This window comes from Apis mellifera, linkage group LG3 (genome assembly GCF_003254395.2).
Source record: "Apis mellifera strain DH4 linkage group LG3, Amel_HAv3.1, whole genome shotgun sequence".
Classification (NCBI taxonomy): domain Eukaryota; kingdom Metazoa; phylum Arthropoda; class Insecta; order Hymenoptera; family Apidae; genus Apis; species Apis mellifera.
In genome coordinates this window covers 11672540-11698736 of record NC_037640.1, presented here as the reverse complement: position 1 = coordinate 11698736, position 26197 = coordinate 11672540, and the positions used below count along the sequence as shown (strand labels likewise).

At 35.4% G+C, this 26197-nt stretch overlaps 4 protein-coding genes and 2 long non-coding RNA genes across 15 annotated transcripts; 4 read left to right on the top strand and 2 right to left on the bottom strand.

The window, feature by feature from the left end:
- Positions 1-10: 10 nt before the first annotated feature.
- Positions 11-9379, bottom strand: LOC408734 (succinate dehydrogenase [ubiquinone] flavoprotein subunit, mitochondrial). 4 transcript variants are annotated; one of them, XR_003304257.1, is made up of 13 exons: positions 7439-7752; positions 7254-7361; positions 7041-7122; positions 6744-6971; positions 5802-6088; positions 4620-4758; positions 4366-4534; positions 3717-3912; positions 3435-3632; positions 1993-2191; positions 1123-1288; positions 945-1055; positions 11-402 (listed from the first exon to the last, which is right to left on the bottom strand). XR_003304257.1 is itself a non-coding variant. In XM_016911090.2 (13 exons), the coding sequence occupies exons 1-13, from the start codon at positions 7484-7486 to the stop codon at positions 316-318; spliced, it is 1992 nt and encodes a 663-aa protein (XP_016766579.1). In that variant the 5' UTR covers positions 7487-9379; the 3' UTR covers positions 11-315. The 4 variants fall into 4 exon arrangements, 1 of the variants encoding a protein (XP_016766579.1); XR_003304256.1 differs by having other exon boundaries at positions 1145-1288; XR_001702317.2 differs by having other exon boundaries at positions 1997-2191.
- Positions 7957-21029, bottom strand: LOC724652. 6 transcript variants are annotated; one of them, XR_411188.3, is made up of 10 exons: positions 19330-19630; positions 17283-17554; positions 15591-15997; positions 15394-15471; positions 12592-15133; positions 12217-12506; positions 11766-11849; positions 9849-10799; positions 9441-9717; positions 7957-9330 (listed from the first exon to the last, which is right to left on the bottom strand). XR_411188.3 is itself a non-coding variant. In XM_016911086.2 (9 exons), the coding sequence occupies exons 1-9, from the start codon at positions 21012-21014 to the stop codon at positions 9498-9500; spliced, it is 4860 nt and encodes a 1619-aa protein (XP_016766575.2). In that variant the 5' UTR covers positions 21015-21029; the 3' UTR covers positions 7957-9497. The 6 variants fall into 6 exon arrangements, 5 of the variants coding, with proteins under 5 accessions (XP_016766575.2, XP_016766573.2, XP_006568482.3 ...); XM_016911086.2 differs by lacking the exon at positions 19330-19630 and adding an exon at positions 20999-21029 and having other exon boundaries at positions 7957-9717; XM_016911084.2 differs by having other exon boundaries at positions 7957-9717; positions 15394-15468; positions 19330-19632.
- LOC113218622 lies at positions 9658-16124 on the top strand. Its single transcript, XR_003304261.1, has 2 exons — positions 9658-9753; positions 15642-16124. It is a non-coding gene; the product is annotated as an uncharacterized LOC113218622 (long non-coding RNA).
- On the top strand, positions 18621-19294 carry LOC102656556. Its single transcript, XR_411190.3, has 2 exons — positions 18621-18817; positions 18898-19294. It is a non-coding gene; the product is annotated as an uncharacterized LOC102656556 (long non-coding RNA).
- Positions 21030-22153: 1124 nt separating the features above from the next.
- LOC551537 (enoyl-CoA hydratase domain-containing protein 3, mitochondrial) lies at positions 22154-23993 on the top strand. Of its 2 annotated transcripts, none has more exons than XM_026439759.1 (6): positions 22154-22328; positions 22643-22759; positions 22888-23061; positions 23158-23345; positions 23470-23630; positions 23710-23993. In XM_026439759.1, exons 1-6 carry the CDS (start codon positions 22287-22289, stop codon positions 23937-23939), a joined length of 912 nt encoding a protein of 303 aa, XP_026295544.1. In that variant the 5' UTR covers positions 22154-22286; the 3' UTR covers positions 23940-23993. The 2 variants fall into 2 exon arrangements, with proteins under 2 accessions (XP_026295544.1, XP_623935.3); XM_623932.5 differs by having other exon boundaries at positions 22156-22328; positions 22643-22729.
- Positions 23994-24585: 592 nt separating this feature from the next.
- On the top strand, positions 24586-26135 carry LOC724558. The gene is made up of 3 exons (XM_001120447.5): positions 24586-24978; positions 25134-25283; positions 25704-26135. Exons 1-3 carry the CDS (start codon positions 24804-24806, stop codon positions 25901-25903), a joined length of 525 nt encoding a protein of 174 aa, XP_001120447.3. The 5' UTR covers positions 24586-24803; the 3' UTR covers positions 25904-26135.
- Positions 26136-26197: the final 62 nt, after the last annotated feature.

The following is a 26197-nucleotide window of genomic DNA, read 5'->3' as shown; positions in this document are numbered from 1 at the left end:
ATAGGTTGGCTATTTAATATGTAAATAAAATGGATAAATCCCCGCCTCCGTTTAGAATTAATTATTGTAACATCGTTTGCACGCGATGAACAAAATTTGCATTTGGAATTCACGAACCTTCTACAAAACGACGAATCTATATGTTTGTCGTTGTAATTTCGAGATAACGAACTGAGCTCATATTTAAATTATCAGCCACACTAACACGAACAATGTTAGCCATTGATAATGCGTTAATTTAAAAAATAGAATAGAACCAAGACGAAAAAAACGAGGAAAAAGATTGGAAAAAATCTACCAGTTTCATAACCGTATTTAATATATTCGAACTGTTGGTGGAACGTGTCGGGCTTCTGATTCGTCCAGTGTCGTATCGATAACGGGACGATAAGAAATGCTGATCTGTAAAATATAATAAATGTTTTTGAAATTTGTTTTTGAAAAATGATAAAAAAAAAAAGACACATACGTATATGTAATATGTAATATAGCATATCTAAACATATTTGTCAATAAGAAAATTTTTGAAAAGAAAAATGAATAAAATGTCTTTAGTGAAACTAGTGAATTCAATTAGTAAATAAATTCGAATATTTTACATTGAACAAAGAAATAAAAGATTCTTTCAAAAAAAATATAATAGATATGCAATAGAAGTCTATTCATTGGAATGGAATTATAATTATTATCGAATTAAAAAAAAATTCTTACTTATTGAATTTACTTATGCACAAATAAATGAATTATTATTTGAATAAAGATTTGTAGATGATAGTATTAGATATCTCTTATTATATAACTATACTCATATAAATTCGTTTCGATAATAGATAAATAAAATTCCATTGTATGATCTTCTGTACTATAAGAATGTATATAGAGATATATATATATATATTTGCAGAACGAACGATAATAGAATATGGGCAAGTTCGATAACTCACTGAACCATCTGGTCGAGCCCACGTAAGTGTGTGTTTGCGCCAATGTTCTTTATACGATCGTTTCTTTTGACCTTCGAGCGGTTTCGCATAATCATACTCGTCGATTCGTTCCTGTAAATATAATTTTTGTTTGAATTCTTTGTGAAAGTTAACAAGTTATGTATATATTAAATTATACTTTGCGAAAATTGCGAAAATACTTTGTAATCTTCACGGGCATGCGATCCTCGAGACTCTTTTCTGTTTTCCGCTGCGTAAACGATGTGCATGCAAGACAACATCATATTTTGTAATTCTATAGCTTCTACCAATTCTGTGTTCCATATTAGTGATTGATCTTGAACCTACAGTAAATTGAACGTGAAATTCTTGGTAACTGTGTTATAAACTTGGAAATATTTAATAGAAAATATTAATAGAAAAAATTTCGATGTGTACTTTCTTACGTAATTAAATTATTAATAATGTTTATTAATAATTTATCAATAATAACAAGTTATAAATTATGAAATGAAATTTTAAAAATAAGTTTCATGAATTTTTAAGTCATTTGTTTCTTTTTTATTTTTAAATAGTAAAATCGAAATTCATAACCTATAACTTGTCGATCAATTAATATCGGTAAATTATTTTAAAAGGAAAAACTTTAAATATTTTGTTACAAGATTATTTGAGTGGATATAAAATGTATAAAATCAATGTGATTTAATTTGATTTATTTTATTATTATTCATTTCAACGTAAAAATGTTGAAATGATACTGACTATGATATTAACTGATGATATTATACACTTATCTTTATAATGCATCAAATGTTATTTCACATTTTTGCTATAATTTCTTAATAAAATATTTTTTATTATTTTTCACTTATAAAATATATTAACATTAACATTTGGCGGAAAATCAGATATATTGCTCTGTTCATATCATTCGCCAATTAATAATTATATAACAATTATTGCAATTGTGAAAGAAACATTGAATGTCGTGCAGGTTAAGACTATAGTTCGATCTTACGTAAATGGAACTTTTCGATCAATTCACCTACACATAGATCCGGCAAATCGCAGGTATAAAGTCGCGTCATCTCGCGACATGCTCGTTGTAATGTATCGCAGGTTCTGAATACTGAACAATATTTCTGCATAGTTTGCTGCATTTCTTCCCGTAGTTCGACTACAGGAACACAACCTTTTGCATGACGTGTCGCGTCGAAACGGCAAATAGTGTCCTCGCCAATCAACTGTATACAAATATGAATGTTTGAAATATACTCATCATCAGAAAAAAAAATAATAATAGAATTAATAATAATAGCTAGTATTCTATCTTTCATTGTTGAATTCAAATCAATTGGAATTTCATTGTTGAATGAAAGTGTTTATTGAGTAGGGGGATTATGAATGGAAGTTGATGAATTAAACTGTTTTTTTTTAATATTATAATTTAAAACATAAAAAATATTTTAATATTAAATTAAATAAACAAATGCCAATCTTTCTTTAATATTTTTTTGTTGAAGTTAATAATTGCATAATTTAAGTAATTGCAGTTCATAATTACAATAATAATAATTATAAAAACATTCAACAAATTGAACTTTGATAACTTGATTGCCTCACATGTATGTGGGTCACCATTAAAAATAGAAAACAAGATAACGTTACAAAAAACGATAAATTTACATGGTTGTAATTTATAACATCGATTGTTATCTTTATTTATAGCTTTTCAATGTTGTTCTTTTCTATTTTAATGCTTTTTAGTATTCGATGCAAAATCTGTATTAGTATTAGTATATGCATTAGTGTATTATGCACTTTTTGCTATGATTAGTCAATATTTAAAATTTAGTTTATAAGTTTATATATATATTAGATTATATTATATTAAATATCTCTTAATATGTTTAAGATATTCATTAATTAATTGTAATGAGATACCATTAGTTTTTAATCGTTTAAGATTAAAAACTAAAAAGTAAATAAAATTTATCAGTATATTAGAGATATTTCAAAAGTAAATTATTATAGATAAGCATATTATTATGGATAATATGCTTAATGATTATTTTGAATTAGAATGGAATTATAATTTTTTTTTCATTATATTGTGTAAAGGAAATTAAAAAGATTCAAAAAATACATTATAATATTTTATTTATTTTTATCAAATTGAGTTTATCAAACAATAAAACTAGTAATTGAATAATTTGAATAACTAAAAAATAATATCCTTAAAGAAAAAAAAAATGTTTGATGACTAGGGATTGTACTATTTAGAAAAATATATTATTTTTTCCCTCAATCAATATGAAAACAAAGAAAGAATATGAAAAATTTACTAAATTCGCTAAAAAGAAAGGTTGACAACTATCTAATATTCGACGAATTTGGCCAAAATAACTGCCAAGTATTTTTGCAACAATAAACTTTTGCAATACTTGATTTCACGAAATAGAAATTCACAAATAATAAAATTCTTACAGTTGATAAATCCTCGTGACGTTCACCAGGCCTAGTCAAACAATCAATTTGATCGGCAATTGCTTTGCCAAAAACGACCAATTCCAAAAGGCTGTTGGCGCCTAATCGATTGGCGCCATGGATGGATACACATGCAGTTTCACCTGCTGCCCAGAGTCCATCGATAATGGTGTCCTCCTCGTTCTCACGCGATAGAACCTTATCCATAGAATTATGGTCGTATGATTCATACGTTACACTTGATCTATTCAGGTCACCTATATTAGTTTTTACAATTTATACCTGCGCTTTCCAGTTTGTGGGTATACCGCCCATGTTGTAATGTACCGTAGGAATAACTGGTATCGGCTCTTTTTCCACATTCACGCCGCTAAACACCCAAGATAAATGTGAAATTCCGGGTAATCGTGTTCGTATCGTTTCTACTGGTAGATGATGCAATTGCAGATGCACATGATCCTTCTTCAAACCTACACCTCTAAATGAATTGTGAAAAGTATTATTATAAGATTGATATTTTTATGTTCTATCTTAAACAATGTTTTAAGTAATTTAAAAAGAGTATCATATGGAAGTATTATACATAAACAAATATTACAAAAAAAAAATAATATAAAATTATTTAAATTATCATCTCTTTTATTTTTATTAGAAACTTTGAATTCATCATAATAAATTTTACATAATTTATCTTATGTAAAAACATGTTAATTTCTTATCAAAGTTATCATGAAGATTTCTTTTCCAATATTAATGACAATAAATTTATTATATATAATGATACATTTCTAAGTTTTCTTCCATCTATGATTTTTCTAAAAAAAAAAAAATATATAAATATTCTGTAAAATAATAATTCAAGAAATATTAATATAATATAATCTAATTATAATGTGAAAAAAATTTGAAAAAAATCATTATTGAAATTCACCTTCCCTCCAATATTTCCATCGTTATCGCCCTGGAGACGATATCACGAGATGCAAGATCCTTCGCGTTAGGAGCGTATCGTTCCATAAAGAATTCTCCTTGAGAATTCACCAACTTTCCACCTTCCCCTCGGACGCCCTCCGTTATCAAAATTCCGCTCCCGTATATCCCTGGAAAAAAGATGGACTGGTTAAACGCGGAAATCATTTACTCTTGGTTTCACATTCTGTTTTCCTTTTTTTGCCACGCGAATACCGGTTGGATGGAACTGGATAAACTCCATATCTTCAAGGGGTAATCCTGCTCTCGAGGCTATCGCAAGACCATCTCCTGTGCATGTATGAGCCGCGGTGCAAGACAGGTAACATCTTCCCGCTCCTCCTGTTGCTAATACCTGGAAAAAGTATCAGCTTCTTTGTATATTTATATTTATATTATCTCGATTCGACATTGATCTTAAATTTAATCTTCAAAGGGTTGATAAACGAGACATTATTAATCGTTAGATTTGTCGTTAAAAAATTGATGCATATACACATATTTGTTCATATAAATTGTATATGTATATATATTGTGTGTATATGATTTACGTGTCACGTATAAGACTGTTCATTGGTGAAAAGAAGTCACGTGGGACAGGGGCAAGAGAGATCCATCTAGGATCGTCTATCCCCACTTCACGCGCTTTGTTGACAATTCTGACTACACCACACACTAAATAATAGCAGAACTATAAATATCTAAATATTCAAAATCATAAAAATTATTTTCATTTATAAAATTACATTTATATTTATAAATTAAATTATCGTTACAAGTTGTAATTAACTTACAGATATAAATAAAAAAATTTTTATATCATCGATATGTTAGAATTCTTTGGATTCTAATGCATCGAGATTTAGATAAATTCCATGGTTTAACCTGCATTCCTTCCGCGAGCTTTCTTTCCATCAATGAACAATAAATGCATAAACGGTAAAATTTTTGTTAAGATTCGAACAGAGCTGTTATCTGGTCTGATCCTATAAAGCTTATTAACGATCGTCACGTGTTTCGCGGAATAATATGATGTAATATGATGCTAAAGATAAGGTGACTGGAATTCTTTTTCACACGATTCAAATACCGATGAATGTGATATGTTGCACAAACTGAATAATTTACGAGAAAAAAATAAATTGAAACATAAATGCAGAATAATATATTTTTATACAAAAATTATTGAAAAATTCAATAAAATCAATACTATGTATAAAAACATATTGTTCCATTATAAAATATTAAAATTTAACAAACCGATAAAGCTTAATTCTAATTCCAACGCCTCGACTAATTCTTAAGTAATAAAGTAATAAAAATATTTCTTGCCAAAGAAATTTAAAAAAAAAAAATATATAATAAATATATTTCATTATCGATGAAAAACGAATTTACCGTATGATGAGCCCTGAATCGATGCAAAAGCCCGGATTCCAGTTCCCATGCCATTACGCCCTTGCAACACCGTCCTATCATGAGAAGATCAAGGGCAAAGTACTCCACGTAATAATGGACGTCATAACGTAAACTTTGCCCGTATAAAGTGTGCAGTATTGCGTGGCCGGTTCTGTCCGCGGCGGCGCAAGTTCTACGGGCTTGACCGCCCTTTCCAAACTTCAACGACTGGCCACCGAATGCACGCTGGTAAATTTTTCCATCGTCCGTACGACTGAAAGGACAGCCTAAAACATCATTACATAATATATACATTTTTAGAAAAATTTTATCGCAGACGAATTATTTAAGTGTTTCATTTGACAATTTTCACGTTTGAGAAAATTTGAATTGAGAGAATTTTCAAATTTCAACGTTACGTTTACATTAAAGTTACTGTTCACTGGTGGAAAGAAGTCGCGCGAGACGGGGGCACAGGGGCAAGAGGAATCCTTCGCTAGGACCGCCTATCCCCACTCTAGACGCTTTGTTGACAATCCTGACCTCGCATACTGCACAATATAATTTAAACGTTCAAAATAGTGAAAATTATTTTCACTTATGAAGTTGCGTTAGGATAATCATCTAAGATTGGAAATGTGAAACATTTTCGAAATTATTAATATATCTATAGTATATACACGTGTTAGAATTTTGTCTACGATTCTATGCTTACGCAAATATTAATGCATTGAAATTTAGATCGTCGTTTTGGATTAATATATGTGACAAATATCGGTAGAAATAAAAATAAAAATAGACACTTTCTTTGAGACTTCTTATCAATTCCAGTGAACAGCATATATATATGTTCGTACTCTTTCGTTATCTTTTTTTAATTTCTCAATTTCTCTCAAATTGTTTCGCAAGAATATTCGTAATATCTATTTTTTATAAAATTACCGTAATTTTCAAGCTCGTAGACGGCCCGTGCTGCCTCCCTCGCCAGAAAATGTATCGCATCCTGATCACCTAACCAGTCAGATCCTTTAACGGTATCGTACATGTGATAAAGCCAATTGTCATCCTTATCGTTGTTAAGCACGGCATTTATTCCTCCCTGAGCTGCCACGGTATGGGATCTCGTTGGAAATAATTTCGTAACCACCGCCACTCTGTACCCTTTGCTTCCTGTTTAAAGAAGTTGAAAAAAGAAAAAAAAAAAATCTCGATTCAACAAACGATTGATAAAAAGTTTACCTAGACCAAAGGCGGCTCTCAATCCTGCACCACCCGCGCCCACAACCACAACATCGTAACAATGATCGATCACGGGATAATTCTGTGGAAAAAAAAATACGACGCGAAGATATGAAAATAAATTTCACAAAAATAACAACCGTTAAATAACCGATTAAATAACGATAGAAAATGGGAAATGGGGAAATGTATTGTATTAAGAAGATTCTTTACATTCGTGTCTGTACCACATTGCACTTTTTCCTGACCTGGACTGAAGTTCACGTGAAAATACCGACCACGTTTTTCCTGCCTCAGATACTGGATTTGCGAAGGGAATCGCTGGAAGAAAAGCGGAAAAGGTAAGAAGGTCTCGTTGTTTTTCTCGTCTCGGGGGGGAAAAAATTCAAATAATTTACATTACTCCTCGCGATAAATCGCGGCAAATGATTCACGGAACGCAACATTATTTCTTGAAGTTCGTGTGATGCGGTATGAAGTATAATTATAACGTGAACGAGGTGATATTCGTTTGCTTGTCATTTCAATAAAATGAAGCAAAACTGGTGAATCATGACTGTTTTCAAGGAGTACCAGGGGAGATGATAGTTGTAAAAGTGACGGCACGCTAGGTACTTACAGGTCGTATTTTGTACAAGCATAACTTTATTATTGCACTTGCAAAAATACAGTTCAAAACATAGACAATTTGTTACGTTATTAGGAGCGGTTATTACAATTAGTTTGGTTCGTATCTCTTTGCTAATCGGTCCGATTTTTTTCACTTTGGTATTCGTTCGAGAACCAGAGAATAAATAGTGATGAAATCGCTTTTCATCAGATTAGATATTAAACGTTATCATTTCGGCAGATTTTGTAGCGGTTTTCGTTTTGACATAAAAATCTTATTCCTTGTTATTTATCTTGTTATTGTATTAAAAAAAAAAAAAAAAAAAAAAACAAAAACGGTGCATTTGGTTACTCACCCGTAATTTGTTAACTGTTAGCAACGATTTAATTAACCGATTGTTATTCGAGCGCGAAAATTGTACTAGCAATTCAACCTATTCCTAATATAAATACTTTCTTTAAACTTACGCTACGATCGTTTTGTTACACACACATACATACTTATATAAAATAATCGTGATCCGATTTTCATCTTCATTTTTTTTTTTTTCTTCTTCGTGTCGTACTAGCGTATAATATAAAAAGCGCGTAGAAAAAATCGTTATATTCGATAAATGTAATAAGGAAAAAAAGAAGACGGATTTTTTAATCGCTTGTTCACAGACGGTAAAGTCTGAATGAGTAAAAAAGAGGCGTGAGTAATATTACCAACAATGAACAATGTAACCGAAGAAACGCTACTATAAAATTATTCGTTTCCGTCCTTTCGCGTTTAAGTACTTGTTTTTCAACAAAAAGCAAACGTAAAGTTCTCTTTCAATAAACGCATACACGCTTAATAAATTAATGAAATTTCAATAAAATATATCCGTATTCGTAATGCCGTACAATAATCGATTGTTCACAATTATTCAAATAATCGATTATTCCATCAATCAGAATTTAGTGCCAGAAGTTATTACGTGAATAAATCTGATAATTCTTACATCCAAGGATTTTTCTTACACCGATTCAAATTTACAATTTAGATCTTGTGCACATACTATATATATACGTATAAATTTTTCATAAATTTTATCGTGTTATTCCAATATAAATATAAAATATTATAGAGTCGCGTAAAATAATTCGAATAATTATGAACAATATCATTGTATCACGTTCTGCAACTTTCATCATTCGTATCCAATACGAATCTTCACATAGAACAAGTTTGATCCTTGAATATTGGGAGGACGTGAAATCTTGAATCAATTAAATTTTTAAAATCTAATTCTCTCCCTTTCTAATCAAAATATATATATATATATATTATATAATAGAAATCTCAGCTATCTCTTGCTTGACTGCTTTCTGCTTCCTCTTCCGTGTTCCCTGATATACCAGATAAATTTCACCGTTTCTTTTCTTTTTAAAACTTCTTCCTTTAAATTTCAATAGACCAAAACGTGTGACTAGAGTATACGTAGATAGATACATAGCTTTCAATTCTAAACTGCAAGAATAAAATTCTTCTCTTCTCTAAACAGTTCCACGAATATTTAAAAATAAACTCTTCTTTTCAATTCCTTCGTGTGCTGATATATATATTTTTTTTTTTTTATCATCATCCGTGCTTCGACATTTGCATTTGTTCTTGAACCTTGTGTTTACATTCGAATCGTTCTTTCTATCATCTAATCTGCAATTTTAAAGTTTTGAAGTTTTTTTGCCTTTTTTTGTCAAAGAAGAAGAAAAAGAAGAAAAAAAAAAAAGAAAATGTCTACGATCGAAGATCGTTTGACAATTTACTCGAAGTTGATCGCTTCTTCTTCGAAGTCGTTCATGGCTGTCGACCAGCCGAAAGTTTCAGAGCACGAGCCTCCTGATGCCGCATTCGCAACAAAATTTGGCGGTTTCGGGGAATTTGAAGCCGCACTGATGGCAATACTTGGACATCTTGCACTTGACCACGTGGATCCCCCCACCACCGTCCCCGTCGCGACGGTTGCTCCTCGACGTATCCTCGTCGAAACGTCCGGCAACGTCGTTGGTGCTGCGTCCGTGGTGTGAATATTTGCGATTTAAACTAAAGAGGAGGAAGAAATGGAAGGGTAATTCTTAGGTGCGTAACGCGGGAGCATAACACACTGTGCTTCGAATTCGAATGACAGAAAATAAGTATAGAGAAGGCATATCCGAATAACATCGAATTTTTACCTGCTGTAAGCGGAATCTCCGCTCATTTTATTGTGATCCTGCCTCTTGTAACTCTCGGGCGAAGACAGTTCCTCGTCGCTGATACGGCCGTTGCGATGTCTGGACGCGTGGACAGGGCTGGACAAGGAATCGGTTTTCAGAAGGGATTTCAAGGATGGAACGAACGCACCGTTCTCGTCCTCCTCGAACGAGGTCATCAACTCGTCGAACACTGAATTCGATCGTTTCATGTCCACGTCCGAGGATATTATCGAGCTAAGGCTCAAGTTGCTGCTCGAAAGATTCAAAGGATAATTGTTATTCCTCCCGTTCGAATTCTTATTTTTACGTGACGGCAACGCGTTCTCGTCGTGGGAATGGATTTTCGACGCGGGATTTTTCCCGCGTTCTTGGCCAGCCTTGGGCGCGGAAGAGGCGCGAACGGACGGGGAACGGTCGACAACAGGACGAATCATCTTTACCGACGCTCTAGGCTCCGCGATCTTACGAGCCTCGCCCGCCACGCTTTTATTCCCCTCCTCGACCAACTCGTCCCCTCCCAACGCTCTCGATTTATCTATGATCACCCGTCTACCCAATTCCTTGACCGGGGATCTCCTCTCTGGATTCGTCCCTCTACAATTTTTCGCCCGTTCTTTCTCGTCTTTCAGAGAGAAAAGTTCACGGGACAACGAGTTCGTCTCGGTGGAATCGCTCGAGAAGTCCGAGGTGATGTCGTCGAGTTCGGTTGGGGGAGCTGGTATCGAGGAGGAACGTTTCTCGTGGCCGGCGTTGGGCGAGGATTGGCAAGGATATTTGACGAATGCCGAGGAATGAGAGAGAGGGAATGATTTTTGGCGGGAATTTTGATCGATCGATGGACAGCTATCCGCCACGGATTGCTCGCTGGTGTCTGAGAGCAGGTCGTTCATCTGTTGCTCCGCCAATAAGAAAGGATCATAATCCTTCCCGCTGAAAAATCACGATTAAAAGATTCAAAATTTCATCCCTCCTTCTATTCAACGAGACGTTTCTTTACAGGAGATATTTTTTTTTTCCACAATCGATGGATCGATATTTTTTTCTTTTTAATAATTCGAAATAGGAAAAAATCTCGAAAAGAAACGTCTTTTCTTTCTTTTGCTCGAACATCGGTGCATTGTGTATGTATATGTGTATATGAATGTGTATGTATGTGTGTGATGTAAAAGTCTCGTTTAAAAAAAAAACAATAAATAATAAATACATTAAAAGGCATATTTGAGAAGATGCTCGAAGTAAAGAACGTAAATGTGGTAAAAGTGGCCGCGATGGAAGAGGAAACGGAAGACGATAAAACGAAAATTCGTCGAAGAAATTTGCCATCTCTCTCTTTCTCTCGCTTCATGCTTACATTACAAATATATGCGTTCGATTCTTCTGATTTCCTATTCCTGAGAAGCATTCGATGAACAAGAAGATCGATAATGCGATACTGTGAAAAGACAATGATACGTAAGATAAAACAGGGAAGAGGATAAGCCTTTCAGCCCAGGTCAAACATGCAAAGCATGTTCTTTACCCGGTTTTCGCAGCAAATATTTGTACGATTGTGACGGGTAAACTCGTGTGGCGTTGTACATGCGATACACCAAAGAACGTGCCAAGATATTAAGATTTGCGGCTGCGATTCATGCCTCGTGACGTTTTAATCCAAAGGTTGCTTGAAACTTTTGTTTCAAGAAAGAGAAAGAAAAAATAAAAAAAAAAAAAGAACCAAATGAATTTTCAACCAAAACATCGAAGCGAAATTCAATTTTTTATTTTAGAACAGCGGAAGAATTCGTTCGATTAGAATTTTCCTCGTTTCTTTTCTTGGATAATAATTTCACACAAGAAACGAAAAATCCGTTGTTAGGAGATATTGATGATATCGATTCATCCACGATTGGGACTTACGTTCTACTGCTAAGCAAGAGATTAAAATCCGGTCTTCTGCGCACGTAATTGCTCCATACGGGATGTAATGGCAGTTTTATATTCCTACAATATCGTTAGCTATCGTTAGGAGTAATAACTTATCCGTTATTGCGAAAATTAATATTTTCATATCGCAATAAATACTCTCGTATACGTATTGTGTACGCACAATACGAAAAGGAAAGGGATAGTGAAAAAATTTTATACTCTCGAAAATTTGCAGTAACGATTTTCAATTCAATCTCTTTCTGTCTCTGTTTCTCCTCTTAAAAACTCGAATCGACAAAGGAACGAAAGGGAACGACGGTCCGTCGGCCGATCGAACGGTTGGCCGTTAAGTCGAATAATAAGAGAATAATGGATAATAAAAAGGCGTCGTAAAAATTAATAACGATCGTTCCTACGTAAATAAACGTATTCCTATTCCTACCTGCGGTTAACCAAGGAAGAGCTACTTGGAACGGGGGGAAGGATATGAACTTTTGGATTTCTCTTAAGAAACCTGCTCGCCCCCTGATACGGCGGATCGAGATTGATCAAACGATTCCTCGTTGCTTTCGACGCTTTCTCCCAATACGTTTGAGGATCGCTTCTCTCTTTATCGTCGTAGCTCCTCTTCGCGAGCACACCTGTCCCCTTTATCTCCGGCAATATTCGAAATTTGATGCTTCTATTCCTCGTTCCTATCTCCTCGATGGTCTCCACTTCCACTGTCTCGACCTGCTTCACATCCGTGCCTATCTCTATCCATGCCTTTCCACCCGATGCCTTAAACCGTCCCTGTTCTCATTCACGTTATACTCACGTTCTCCTGATGAATTCTATTCTCTATCTCTACCCTTCTCGACCGGCGGGATTTCAGGGCTGTCGATCGATTCGAATCCTCCATTTGAACGCGTTGGCTCAGTTTCACGCACGACTCGGACAAAATTATCGATCGCAAGCTCGGAAGTGTTTGCCTCGTTTTCTCCTCCGTTCTCTTCTTCGAACATTTCGTCTCGTTCGTCGGCTCCTGTACCTGATTCTCCACGCTGTTATCGCTGTCGCAATCGAAATCCTTGGCCGAGTAGATCTCTTGAACCTCCTCGTTCTCCTCCTCCTCCTCCTCCTCCATATTATTCCTCAAACTGTCCGCATCTTTCATCGCGATATCGTCCGTTTCCAGATTCGCGTTCAATTGGCTCGTCGACGACTCGATCACGTCCGAATTAAAATTGTTCTCAGAGTTGTTCGTTCTTCGCGCACCGCAATTTTCCAATATCGCGTCTTGCACGTCGCGTGCCAATTCTCGGTTCTCGGCGTTCGTATCGGCGATCGAACACTCGCCCACACCTTTCTCGCACTTGGACCAATTATTCGGGGATATTTCCTTCGAGCAATCGCAAATGTTTATCTGATTCCCGATCTCTTTCCTCTTCGGGAATATTACCCGCTCGTCCTTCTCGGGCGGATACGCGATCGGCGATCGAACGGTTTTCTCCTCCTTCCTTCTCAACGAGGGAGACGTGGCGCCCTCTGAGAAAGGAGTCTTTCTCTCGTTTTGCAGCGTCGAGGGGAATCTCGCGAAATCTCTTTCCACGGGACGGGACGAGCCCTCCTCCCTCGAGCTCGAACGATTCGAATCCCCGCTGTTGTTCTCCACGCGATACAACACTTCAGAACCTGTCTCCGTGTCTATCTCCACCTTCCACTCCATCGAGTTTTCCTTCGCGTTCACTTCGTACTCTCCTTCGTCGTATCTCTCCTTCGGGGAACGCGCCTCGAAGCTTACGAACGGGGTGCTCGATCTGGACGGTTGAAGTATGATCTCGGTGAGGAAGGAGGGCTCGGTTTCCATCTCGATCCAATTCGTCTCCTCGCTCTTGAACAATCCCTCGTTCGTTTTCTCGCTCTCCACGCAATTCTTTCCAATCTCCTTGCACGAACGATCCTCGTACGATGCTCGCTCGTCGTCGTACAATCGACTGTCTTCCTCTTCCTCCTCCTCCTCGTCCTGTTCCTCCCCCGCACGATTCTTGTCCCGTTCCTTTTCGGTGAAATCATCGTACTCGTTCAGATCGGTGAACTCGTACGAGATAGAGGCGATCAAATTTTTCTCGAACAGGGAAGAATTTTCGTTCGCCTCGATGTTCGCCTCGATCGCCCCGCCCACTTCGTAGTCCAACGGATTCCCCCTTCTTTTCGCCGCCGCGCCTGCGCTCAACGCGTCCACGTCCACCTTCTTCCCCCTCAAACTTCTCGACGCCGAGTTTAACATCTCGAAATTGTCGTTCTCCGAATCGTCGTCCTCCTCCTCCTCCTCCTCCTCCTCCTCGTCCTCCTCCTCCTCCTCGTTGTCCGTGTAACCGCCGGTCGATCCTTTCTTCTCGAATATTTTATTATTACTCCTCGCCGAGGAGTTGAAATTCGACGAATTTTCGAAGTAACGATTGCTCTCCTGTTTCGTAGCAGCGAGCCTCTCCTCGCCTCCCCTTCTTTCCTCGCTCGAAGGATCCCCGTGACACCTATTCCCCTTTTCCCCCGAGAACAGGGAGGAGACGTAGATCTGGTTCACTTTGACCGGCTCTTTCAAGCAGAATTCAACGCGGGGGCTGTGCCTGACCGGCCTCCACCTTCTGCTCCTCGCACCTGTCGACCGGTCGTCGCACACCCTGGCCCCTGCCTCCCTGAACGAGTACGTCTGATTCAACGTTGTCGTGGTCGACGACCAATTCATGCTCTCGCTTCTCGAGCTCAATTTCCTCGCCCCGTCCTCCTCCTTCTCCTTCGACGCGGCGTCCTCGTCGTTATCGTTGTCCGTCCTCGTCGCTCGTTTCTCGTTCCCCGTCGAGGGGAGGAGAAGATCCTCGTCCTCGCACTGCCTGCTAATCAATATCTTTGTCTGATCCGTTTCAGCGATCTGTTTCCACGTGGTCAATTGATTATTGATCCCGTATATGTTGCAAGGTTTCACGGTGATGCCCACGATATCGTCGTTGATCGAGACGTCGTTCACTTTCGGATTCCCCTGACTTCTCGCCGAGACGATGTTCATTTTCAACGACCTAGCCGAGTGTAATGTTTGTTGATGTTTCTCGTCCTGTTGCCTCGCTCCTGTTTTTTGACCGTTGCTCGCCATCTGCTCACCGTCCTGTCTCGCTCTAACTAACGACTTTCTCGTTCCTTCTCGTCTCTTGTTACACGATCTCGGCGATACGGGGGGAGCGGTGTTATTGTTATTATTGCCGTTCCACTCGTCGAAACTTTCTCTCTTATGCGCTTTTAAAGGCGGGACTGGGAGGTGGGAGATTCTTTTAACAGGGGGAGCAGGTCGAAATGTGGACGGTCCGGCATCGTCTTCGAGTTGCCTGAGGATCAGGAAACGGGATCAAGGATGTGCGCGCCTTGACATCAGGAGAAGGTCATCAGGCATTTTTTTTTCTTTTTTTTTTCGAAAATATCTCTCTCTATGAACGAAAAAAACAACCTTGTCCCTGTTCCTTCTCCTCATGCACGCTACTAAACGCGTTTTAAACTAACCGTCGCTATTACACACATATTATATATATATTACATAAACTATATTATATTTTCCTTTGTATGCAGGATGGGTCGATAGTCGGCTTACCTATTCGTACGATCCGGCAATCGAGACTTCATCGGGGGGATTGTCGAGGTGGACTCCTTCATCGGATTGGAACGTCTGCTGCGAAAGAAAGAAAATTTATTTTTAATTAATTGAATCGTAAATCTCTCTGTCTCGAAATTTATACCAATAACTTCCCTGTTTTTCTCTCCCCCCCCTTCTTGTTACACGCAACTTACACGAGAGTGGTTTTCTGTTTAACGGGGCTGTCGTTGCTCTTGTTGTTGCAGGACGGTGCGGAGGCGCTCTCCTTGGCTTTGTTCGGGACCAAGCCCGGGGACATCTTGTTCCCAGCGCTGAGAGTGATCGCCGAGCCCGGCGAGTATTTCTCGCGGGTCGCCTGCCGGCGACTCTTCACGGCCGGGGCCCGATACTTCATCCGCGCTTCGAGCCGTTCCTTGGCGATGTTCGTCGCTGGGCTGACCGGCACCCGGGCGATCCTCTCCTTGCACCAGGCCACGTGCCTGTCGTACGCCTTGACGCCGAAATGACGATTGCACGTGGGGCACATGCCCTGCTCGTTGGCCCGCGTTGGCGCGCTCGACGTGATCGTCGTGCTGCATTGCTTTTGCATGGTCGAGTCCACCTGAAACGAGAAAAAAAATTAAAAGAAACGGGAACAACATAATATGTATCATGAAGAATAATATCGATCGAAGAATTTGATAATATAATTCCTGTTAATCCACCAATAGTAAATAATATAATGAAACCTAATGATCATAAAACTGAAATATTTAATTTTAATCTTAATGCACCATGGTATGTTGCTAATCATCTGAAAACTTTAATTCCTGTAGGAACAGCAATAATTATTGTTGCTGAAGTAAAGTATGCTCGTGTATCGACATCTAATCCAACTGTAAATATATGATGTGCTCAAACAAAATAAATCCTAAAAATCCAATTCCTAATATTGCATAAATTATACCTAAATTACCAAAAATTTCTTTTTTTCCTCTTTCATTGTGTATTCATACAAGTTTATTTAAAAGAGGAAAAAATTAAAAAACCCTCATATTAATGAAATTAAAATTGTAAATATGTCAAAGTTCACTTAAAAGATACAAGAGAAAAAAAATTAAAAGAAATTAAAAGAAATGTTAAAAAAATTAAAATTTAATAAAAGTTTATATAAGTCTACCTAAAAAAAAAAAAATTAAAAAAATTAAATTGATATTGAAAAAATTGAAATCGCGAATCGAAATTGTTCATATAAGTCCACCTACAAGAGGAAAAAAAATTAAAAGAACGGCATATCGAGGAAATTAAAATTATGAATCGATCAAAGTTCGCATAAATCCATCTAAAAGATATAAGGAAAAAAAATTAAAAAACGTTGAGGTTGAAATTGTGATCAAGGTTGTTCGTATAAGTCCACCTAAAAGAAGAGAAAAATTTAAAAATCTTGATGTTGAAGAAATTGAAATCGATCGAGAGACAGAGATAGAGACAGAAAGAGAGAGAGAGAGAGAGAGAGAGAGAGAGAGAGAGAGAGAGATTTTGTAAATGACGGTATATGATAATAAAGAGAATTCGAACGAATGAAAGAAGCAAGTTGTTGTTGTAAGAAAACGGTGTTGCAAAGAGAAGTCATCGCACGCACGAATGCACTTGCATCATTCGCGATGCATCTGGGTTAATCTGCGCTCTGCCTGTAATTATCACCTCGTGCTGCCTCTCCATTTCTTTCATTTCGATCCAATATCGCGCAATCTCTCGTTTCCCAATTTATTTACATTTTTTCCCATTACGATTAATTATACCATTCTCACCGTTCTTCACCGATAATTAATTTTTTCACTGAAGAGAATTTGTTCGAACAAACGAACTCGTCGCTCTCAGGGATTAATTTATATAAAAACACTTACGATTTCGTTGCGAGCCGCGCGAATGGCCCGTAGAAAATCATCGTGCGTCTGCTTCCAAGACTTGGAGGATTTCTCTTCGGGCGATCGTCGCTTCTTCTCTTGCCTGGGCAAGAATTCGGCCAGCTCGGTACCCTGGATCCTCTGCTTGGCCGAGTCGAATGGTTTCCTCTTCTTGTTCGCGGACCGCTCGCAGATCCTCGCGTGCTTCTCCAACGACTGAGGCATAAATGTCCGTGCGCATATCGCGCACGGGAGAAGGATGGGCGGCACATCTGTGTCCATTTACCAAGAATTAGTCGGCTGCTGCGATCCCCCTGTTCGACATCCACACGAAATGCGGCCGTATACGGAGCAGAGTGAGTCAGAACGAACGAAACGCGGCACTCGACATCGGTGAACCGATATCATCGATGCGTATTCCGCCGCGTGGCGAGAGAACAATAATCCCTCCTTCTTCCGTCCATAATATTTCTGACTCAGACTGCCGGGGGACGAAGAGAGAACTCGATTCAACGCGTCGAGAGATTATTCTTTCTATATTATATACGATTATTAACCTTTTCGCGAAAAAAAAAAATCGATTCACCAAACTCTCTTCGAAATTCTTACTTTTATTCTTCTCTCGAGCCACGAGACGCGACCGGCAACGGTTTTATTTTGATTTTGAAACCGAGAACCTCTTATCGCGCCAACGGCAAGCTAATTTCTCTCGTGCCTATCGCCGTGTCACGCGGGATAAGGAATGAAGGCGCATGGAGATCGGGATCGAGCGCGAGTGAATATATTTTCGTAATCGATAAAGCGATCGATCGATTTGTTTTGCGGCCACCTGCACGATTCCACTTAACACGGCGACGCGTCCACCGCGATGAAGATGAGGAGGAGGAGGAGGAGGTGGTGGTGGATGAGGACGAGGTGTCGCCCCCGCGAGAATTGCCCGCCCACGGCCCGAGCAACCTTCCTTCTTTGGCGCAACGAGTGTACACATTAACACAGCGAACTGCTATACGCACGCTCGTGTTTTGAGCATCGTGCGCGCCCGATATTGTTGTTCCTACTCTCACGACCGTTCCCTTCCGTCCTCGTCGCTTTCCCGACCACTTGCCACAGCGCCACTGTACTGAGTGTGTTGCTCGCGCGCTACACTCTTGCCTTCTTTTTTCCTCGAAATGTCACCTTCACGCCCGGATTCGTAATCCGTCGTATGCCGATGCCGCTGTTATTTATCGCCAACGACGGATGCCTTTTGCACTCCTTATGCGGCATCTCCAACGCGCTTTTTTTCTTATATATAACTCGCCTGCGAGTTTCCAAGGTGAGTTTGAGGGGGTGTAACGTAACTGTGGATTTATAAGGCTTTGAGTTTTTTTTGTCGACTCGAAGAAGAGTTTGAAAGATAATTTCGAAGGACAATTTCATCGAAGGAATTCGAAGAAAAAAGGGCGAGATTTTGGATTTTAATTCCGCAAGAATTATGAATTACGAAATACGATAACATTTATCGTACGGAATATTGTTCGAGAAAACGTGTTACGGTAAAGCAAAGAAGATAATGACAATTTCTTGAGAATTTCTAATGAATTCTGCATTATTTATGAGAGCGCATAATTTCCAGGAGTGGATTATTTTTCTGGTACGTAAACACGAGTCAAGGAGAAGTATACGTTACGAAGAAAAGGAAAAAATCGATCGAGCGTGAAAAAAGTATTAATTTAAAGCAATCCGATTAATATCGATTCTTGTATTTGACCAAACTTTAAAAATTGCGATACTACGATAATTTCAAAATTCATCTGTTATTTTTCACGATATTATTAGTATTGAAATTTCTGAATAGTATCAAACTATCGAGATGCTCTTAAAAGACGCTCTTGAAAATCTTGTTGATAGAAATATCTAACTTTCTCTACAAGAAAGGAAATATTAAATAAACACGAAAAAATTAGATATACGGTATTTGTTAACCAGAAGAAGAAATGAGACGAAAAAAAATGATTGCAAGAAAGCGGAAAGTATTTTCCCAGTTTTCCACGCACGAATATCTCACCTGGTTCATGAAATTGTCCGGATTCTACTACTCTTTCCAAGTCGACAGGTCGCTCTTTCGATGAGCAGTGATCGTAGGGGGATCCTAGATCCGCCCCTGCGATACCTCTTCTCGAAACGCAGCACAACATCGAAGAGCATGGAGACACATCGACTGAGCCTCTCCATCGCCACGAGGCTGTTCTTGTACGCAAACGTCTATACGCACGATCTCGTTCTCTTCTCTTAAGTTAAATGAGGTTTATTTTAGGTGTCACTACGAGAGCATCAGGAGCGCTCGCTCCTTCCTTTTAATAGCGATGGAATTGAAACTCTCGCGCGATGAAGGGAACTAAGTACTTGAATCTAATTTCTTGACCAGTGTTTCCCAACCTTTTTCTAACACTTTTGCGCGACACTCGAATATTTTGCGATTCTTTTCTCTCCTCACAGTTACATAAGAAGGTTACAATAAGTAAAGTAAATATATTTTATCTTTTATTTAAGATTTGTTTTATTAAAAATAATAAAGACTATAGAGATGTTCAAATTTTATTAAAAAAAAAAAAAATTTTCTATGATTTAAAAGATCTTGAATATAATCAATTGAATAATAATATATTATTCAATATATAGTTGATGAAGATAGTTTGATAATTTTTAAACGAGAAAAAAAATTATTACCAAATAGAAGTTTAAAAAGTAAAAAAATATCGACTAGCGATTCAAGCTCGTGTTTTTAATATTATTTTACGAGTTCTTACGTTTCCGATAAAGATTATAATTACCGATAAACTACGATGCAGATCATGAATAAGTATAATGATTTAATGTGTCGATGTTGTGTGTGCGTTCGTCACAGATATTTGATCAATACTGTAAAGAATACGGTAAATTCATATGTAATAATAATTGAATAATAATATATCATATAAATCATTATTAATTTTATATCTGATTGTAAATAGAAACGATTATAATTATTGCCTATAGTAGTAGTTATGTAACAAACAAAAATTACTTTCATAATAATAAATATGATCGTAAAGTATTTTACATTATCAACCGAGTATACTCGGTACATAAAAGCGGTAAAATTAATTTTCAACGGAACAGTCAATAAAATTATCTCGAAAAGTTTAAATAAATAAATAAATCATCAAATAAAATTCAATCCATTAAACAATTTTATACAATTTGAACAAAATAAATCGAAAGATGTATGGGTAAATAAAATATTTTATATTTATTTTTCATCTCATAAATATTCCATTATATTCCGTATATTACGTTCGATCGTACTTGTAGCGAGACAACATATCGATTATCGATTCACCAGATATCGATTCGAGTTTGCGCACAATTAAAAATATCATCTTACCTCTTGTCACTTATTTAATTTTTCATGTGAAAAAACCGATCTATGCGATCGGAGATCAGAAATATTAATTCGGATCCATCGCTAGCTCTTCTCTTTTCCGTTTATGTGTCTGAACACCTTCACGTCCGCGTGGTTCTCGTATATATTATTAGAAAACGGTCCCGGCCGTGAAACTGGAACTGGACGGAAGTATAGCACGAGAAAAATTCACGCGGCAATCACTAGGATCTCTCGACGCGTTATTTATGTTAGACAAACCACCGTAGTTTTATAAATACTAACAGAGACTGTTTGACATATGCAAACTTACCCTCAACCTCCGCCATGTTAGTTGTTAGGGGAAACAATGATCACTATGGTAACCGATGACAGGTTATCCTACTGTTGGAGAGTTCGGAGGTTTGATCAAATTATGTGACATTGCCCCCTGCTTCATATGATTATCGATCTATTTATTATATAAATTTTTTATTATATACAAATTTACTTATTATGTAATTTGTAAAATAATCAAAATAAAATTTTCGTTCGTTTGATTTATTTTTTAAAACTTTTTCATATATATTTGTTATTTCATTGAATTAATTTATTCATATGAATTCGTTGAATTTATATGCATGTTATTCATGGCAATATTTAATATTGATAGAACTTAAATATTGTATTCTGCTTTTGAAATTTTTGTAGTTTTAATTCTGATTATATGCATACTCTAGATATTGAGATAATGATTTGAAAAAACAAAATAGAAAATATTTACATAAAAATAATTTAAATATTTAAAAGTTTTTTTTTTTAATCTAAATTTGAATTTGAAATAATTAAAAAATTAGAATCTAAAAAATTCAGATTTTTTCATTAAAATAAAATTTAATATAAAAATTAGAAAAAAAATTATAGAAATATAAAAATTTATATAGATTCTGTTAAGATTTATAATGAGTAAGTTGGACAACGATACTATAAAGTTAAGTCAGAAATCGGCACTACCTTCAGAGCATATGAATTTGTATAATGAAAAGAAATAATGGAAAAAGATGGAAATAAACTAAAAATTATGAAATGTACGCCATCTCTTGAGTACTTGAGTAAATTTAAATAATGAAATACAAATATAAATAAGGAAAGCGAATAATAGGATAAAAAAAAAAGATAATATAATAAGTAACTCTTACTGCCATCTTTTGAAAGTCAAAGATACTTTTTCAGAAATAGAGTAAAATAAAATAAGAATTAAAGATCAGTGCCATCTTTTAAATATTTTTGAAAAGATAATTAATGAGATTTTTTTAATATTAAAAAGATGGCGATAATAGCTAATTCTTATTTTATTTCTATCCTTCTTCTACTATTTTCTGTGTTTTATTTGTGATATTCTGAAGATGGCGTTAATTCCCGGATTTTTATTCTATCTTTATCCTTCTCCTATTATTTTCTCTCATTATCTATATTTGTGTTTTATTTATATCATTCTAATTCACAAGTGTCTGTGTTTTACTATTACTGATACCAATTACTGATATTAATTGTGCTGTGAAAAGTAACGAAAAATTAATATTATTATTTTAAAAAAATTAATATAAAAAAATTATTATAAAATGTTACGATTAATGGATAGAAATATTTTTATTTATTCTCAGGTAAACTTTTATAACAAATCATATGTATAAATGTATTGATGGAGGTTATACATAATTTATTATTATAATGAATAATATTTTTAAATATATTACTTTATTAATTAAAAATTTAATTTGATAAATTTTATATTTCGAAATATATACACGTATGCATACACAAAAAAATATAAGTACATATAAGTAATAATATAAGTAATATTGATATCCTCAAAGATCTACAAAGTTTCACAAATGGCATGGCGGGAAATACGAAATAATAATTTCAAATTAATAATTTCTCGGATTCTATGTGAATGATATATCGATATTTTTAGGTGAAAAGATACGTTCCAAGAACATTTTCTACAAGTAGGATATCATTGTCAGAAGAAAAATATCTAGACGTCAAAGAAGAAAATGGAGTAAGAAGATATATTACGTATACAAAGCTAGTACCAATAAATTTCCTATTTCATATTCATTATTAAACTTACAATTAGGAATAAAATTTATATATATATATATATATATATATATTTTTGTAAAATTATATACACTATTAAATCATTTTTATAATTAGGTGCGGACATTGATATTGAATCATCTTCCTTCTCGTAATTCTTTATCTTTAAAAATGTTAAAATATTTATGGAAGAACATCGTACACGACGAAAATAATAATAATCTTCGGACGATAGTTATTAAATCTGGATTGGAAAAAATATTTTCTGCTGGACATAATCTGAAAGAACTGGTTTGTATATGGACAAAAAATAAAAAGAATGCGAGTTTCTTAATATAAAAATTTACGTTACGTCACACAGAGAAATGATTACCTTGCGTCGTTTAGACTAATAACAATGAGAAGCTTCACAAGGAAATATTTGAAACGTGCTCACAATTGATGCAAGCAATTACTAAAAGTCCTGTTCCAATAATTGCTGCTGTAGATGGTGTAGCAACAGCAGCTGGTTGCCAATTAGTCACATCATGTGACATTGTTATTTGTACAGAAAGAAGTTCATTTTCTACACCAGGGTATATATCTATCATCTTTTTTTCTTTAATACAAATGTATAATTAAATTATAATATACCATTTCATTTCATTCAGATCATAATTTAATAAAATAATATTTATTCATTTTTATTAATTTTTTTAGGGCCAATCTTGGAATATTTTGTTCAACACCAGGTATTCCCTTGATTCGAAACGTGTCCAAAAAAGTGGCAATGTATATGCTCTTCACAGGTTTTAGCATCAGTGGTAAAGAAGCGTACGAAACAGGTCTTGTAAGCAAAGTCGTGCCCCATGAGAAGATTGGTAAATTCATATTGGAATAATAATTAAATAAAATAATATTATAGACACAGTATAAAATTTTATTTTATTTCACTTTTAGAAGAGGAAATTGAAAAAATTACTACAGCTATAAACATGAAGAGTCGATCGATTGTACACGTTGGAAAAACGTTTTTGTACGAACAATTGGATCTCGATACGTCGACTGCATATCTTTTGGGAACCGAGAAGATGGTTAATAATTTGAAAATGAAGGATGCTCAAGAGGGAATCAAAAGTTTTATTGAAAAAAGAAAACCTGTTTGGAGGCATGATTATGAGAAATATTGAATATACGTGTATCGGTATGGAATGTGTAATATAAATTTTCAAAAAAAAAAAAAATATATATATATATATTATTGAAAAGACACAAAAGACGATATTTATTATATTTTTCTATCAAATTATCGTAATTTTTAAAAATGTAATTAAATATAGAAAATGTTTCATAATTTTATATCGAATAAAATGCTTACGTGTCTAATACGATGCTATTTTTATACAATTTTTTTTTCTTTTTATTAAATAAAAATATCTATCGTCTTGTTAAATGAAAGTAATATTTCTCTTTGCATCGTTCGAAAAATAAAATGAAAAATTAAATTAAATTCAAAATTGTAATACGCAAGATTGTAAATGTACAAGAATTATTGCGTTATTTCATACACACATATATATGATATATACATACATATATATATATATATATATATATATATAGGTCACGCGATTGGAATACTTACGCATTTTAAATCCGAGAGGTCTTGAGAGATAAAAGAATCGTGGTGGTCGAGATCATTAAAAATCTCGAAAGGCAGCCGATATCTCATTACAAAGACGTAAATTTTCTTTTCCTATTTTGTTTCTCCTCCAATCTATCTCTCCCCACTTGTTTGCAAAACAAGTTCATAAATCGAAACGAAATTATTACTCCAAGTTATTACGACGTTGATTCCTAACGAAGCGACAGAGTCGAGCTCTCTCCTTTCCTCCTACTTTTATTATTAATTTTTTAGCTCGTCTGCAATAATAAGAATCGACTGTAAGAAAAAAAAAATAAAAGAAAAAAAAAGAAAGAAAGAAAGAAAGAAAGGAAAGCCTACTTTAGTTTTTTTTAGAAAATATCTTTTTTCCATCTTTATCGACCGGTCGATGATTGATTTGAAGTGTGTTCGTCGCGGCTGTATGAAGTTTGCAATATTAAAACAAAATCGAAAATCGTGGTGGAAAAGTCAGGATAATCCCAAAACTAGGATTTTCGAGGAAAGAGCAATAGTGACAAGCGTTAAAAGAAAGTTGGCAAAACTGCTCTTTGAAATTTGCGAAGGTTTGTTTTTAATATTGAATCTTTTTAGACGTTTCATATATATATATGTGCGTGCGTGTATGTGTGTGCGTAAATTATTTCCAGATTTCGATCAACATTTTATTTTTATTCCAGAAATTAAAATTGAAATATTGATTTTTCCTTTCTTATTGCAGATTGCAAGAGAATGGCGTCTATTCCGCAGGGCGCGTTTGCGGCGTGCAAAGTCCGTTGCAATCGAGAACGCAACGCTACGATATCACGGATGGAGAAGAAAGAAAAATCGTGTAAAGAGAATACGTTCAACATGAGACCCCCATTGGAAGGTACTTATCACACTTATCAATGACGTATCCTGTTGTTAGAATATACTGGAATGTCGCTTCGCGAATATTTTTAGATCATGTCGTACATTGGTATTAAAATAAATAATAACGTGTATAATACGTACAAGAAATACTCGACTTTCTCTAATATCCGCTAAATCAATTTTTTCCTACATTTGTTCGTTTATTTTTTCAAGAGATTAAATTTTTGAATTATAAAAAAAAAAATCAATTATTTTTACCGTTTATTCAATATCTGTCCGTGTAAAGATAAGTCTAACTTTGTTGTTTGCCACGTTAAATAATTGAGAACGAATGTAACTTCGAAATATGACTTCGTTCAACGAAAACTCGCGTGGAAATAATTTTCCAAATTTTGAACGCGATAAATAAATTAATTTTTTTTCTTCTTTTCCACAGGTTGGGAACTCACGCCGTTGAAATATAACAGCAAATTAATGAACAGCATCTGGGGACTTTATAATCGTTACTCGGTCCACAATTTCAAGAAGAACAATTCTAACGAAGGGGTATTCGAGACGTTCGTGGCGGCTTGGAAAATTATTTTTCACGACCGTACACCCGCCGCTGTCGCCAACAACAATTCTCAAATTATGTGAAAGAGAGGGGACAGTACACGATTTCATTTCTTTTTTTTTTTCACGATACGATTGAACGTGTGATGATCGTTTGTTCGATGTGCAATAATTTAAAAAAAAAAAAGATTTTTTTAACACTATGTACGATTTGTAAGTATAAAGAATAATTGTAACAGTATTGCACATTCTTTCTAACGGCATTTTTTTCAAACAATAAACGTGTTCCTTTCCGCTGATGGAATTAAAAATTGAATCGAATTTTATCATTATCGTTATCGAGATTATATGAGATTAAAATAAAAAAAATGATAAAAT

Coding starts and splice junctions, on each gene's coding strand:
- LOC724558 (XM_001120447.5), top strand. CDS start 24,804: ATGATTGATTTGAAGTGTGTTCGTCGCGGCTGTATGAAGTTTGCAATA. Junction 24,979..25,133: donor GCTCTTTGAAATTTGCGAAG/GTTTGTTTTTAA, acceptor TTCTTATTGCAG/ATTGCAAGAGAATGGCGTCT. Junction 25,284..25,703: donor CATGAGACCCCCATTGGAAG/GTACTTATCACA, acceptor TCTTTTCCACAG/GTTGGGAACTCACGCCGTTG.
- LOC551537 (XM_026439759.1), top strand. CDS start 22,287: ATGTTACGATTAATGGATAGAAATATTTTTATTTATTCTCAG. Junction 22,760..22,887: donor ATATTACGTATACAAAGCTA/GTACCAATAAAT, acceptor TTTTATAATTAG/GTGCGGACATTGATATTGAA. Junction 23,346..23,469: donor AGTTCATTTTCTACACCAGG/GTATATATCTAT, acceptor TAATTTTTTTAG/GGCCAATCTTGGAATATTTT.
- LOC724652 (XM_006568419.3), bottom strand. CDS start 19,459: ATGTTGTGCTGCGTTTCGAGAAGAGGTATCGCAGGGGCGGATCTAGGA. Junction 15,998..17,282: donor GCGCGGCTCGCAACGAAATC/GTAAGTGTTTTT, acceptor TTCTCGTTTCAG/GTGGACTCGACCATGCAAAA. Junction 12,507..12,591: donor ATAGAATTCATCAGGAGAAC/GTGAGTATAACG, acceptor GATGTGAAGCAG/GTCGAGACAGTGGAAGTGGA.
- LOC408734 (XM_016911090.2), bottom strand. CDS start 7,486: ATGTTGCGTTCCGTGAATCATTTGCCGCGATTTATCGCGAGGAGTAAT. Junction 6,972..7,040: donor GAGAGCCGCCTTTGGTCTAG/GTAAACTTTTTA, acceptor TTCTTTAAACAG/GAAGCAAAGGGTACAGAGTG. Junction 403..944: donor GGGCTCGACCAGATGGTTCA/GTGAGTTATCGA, acceptor TATATTTTACAG/ATCAGCATTTCTTATCGTCC.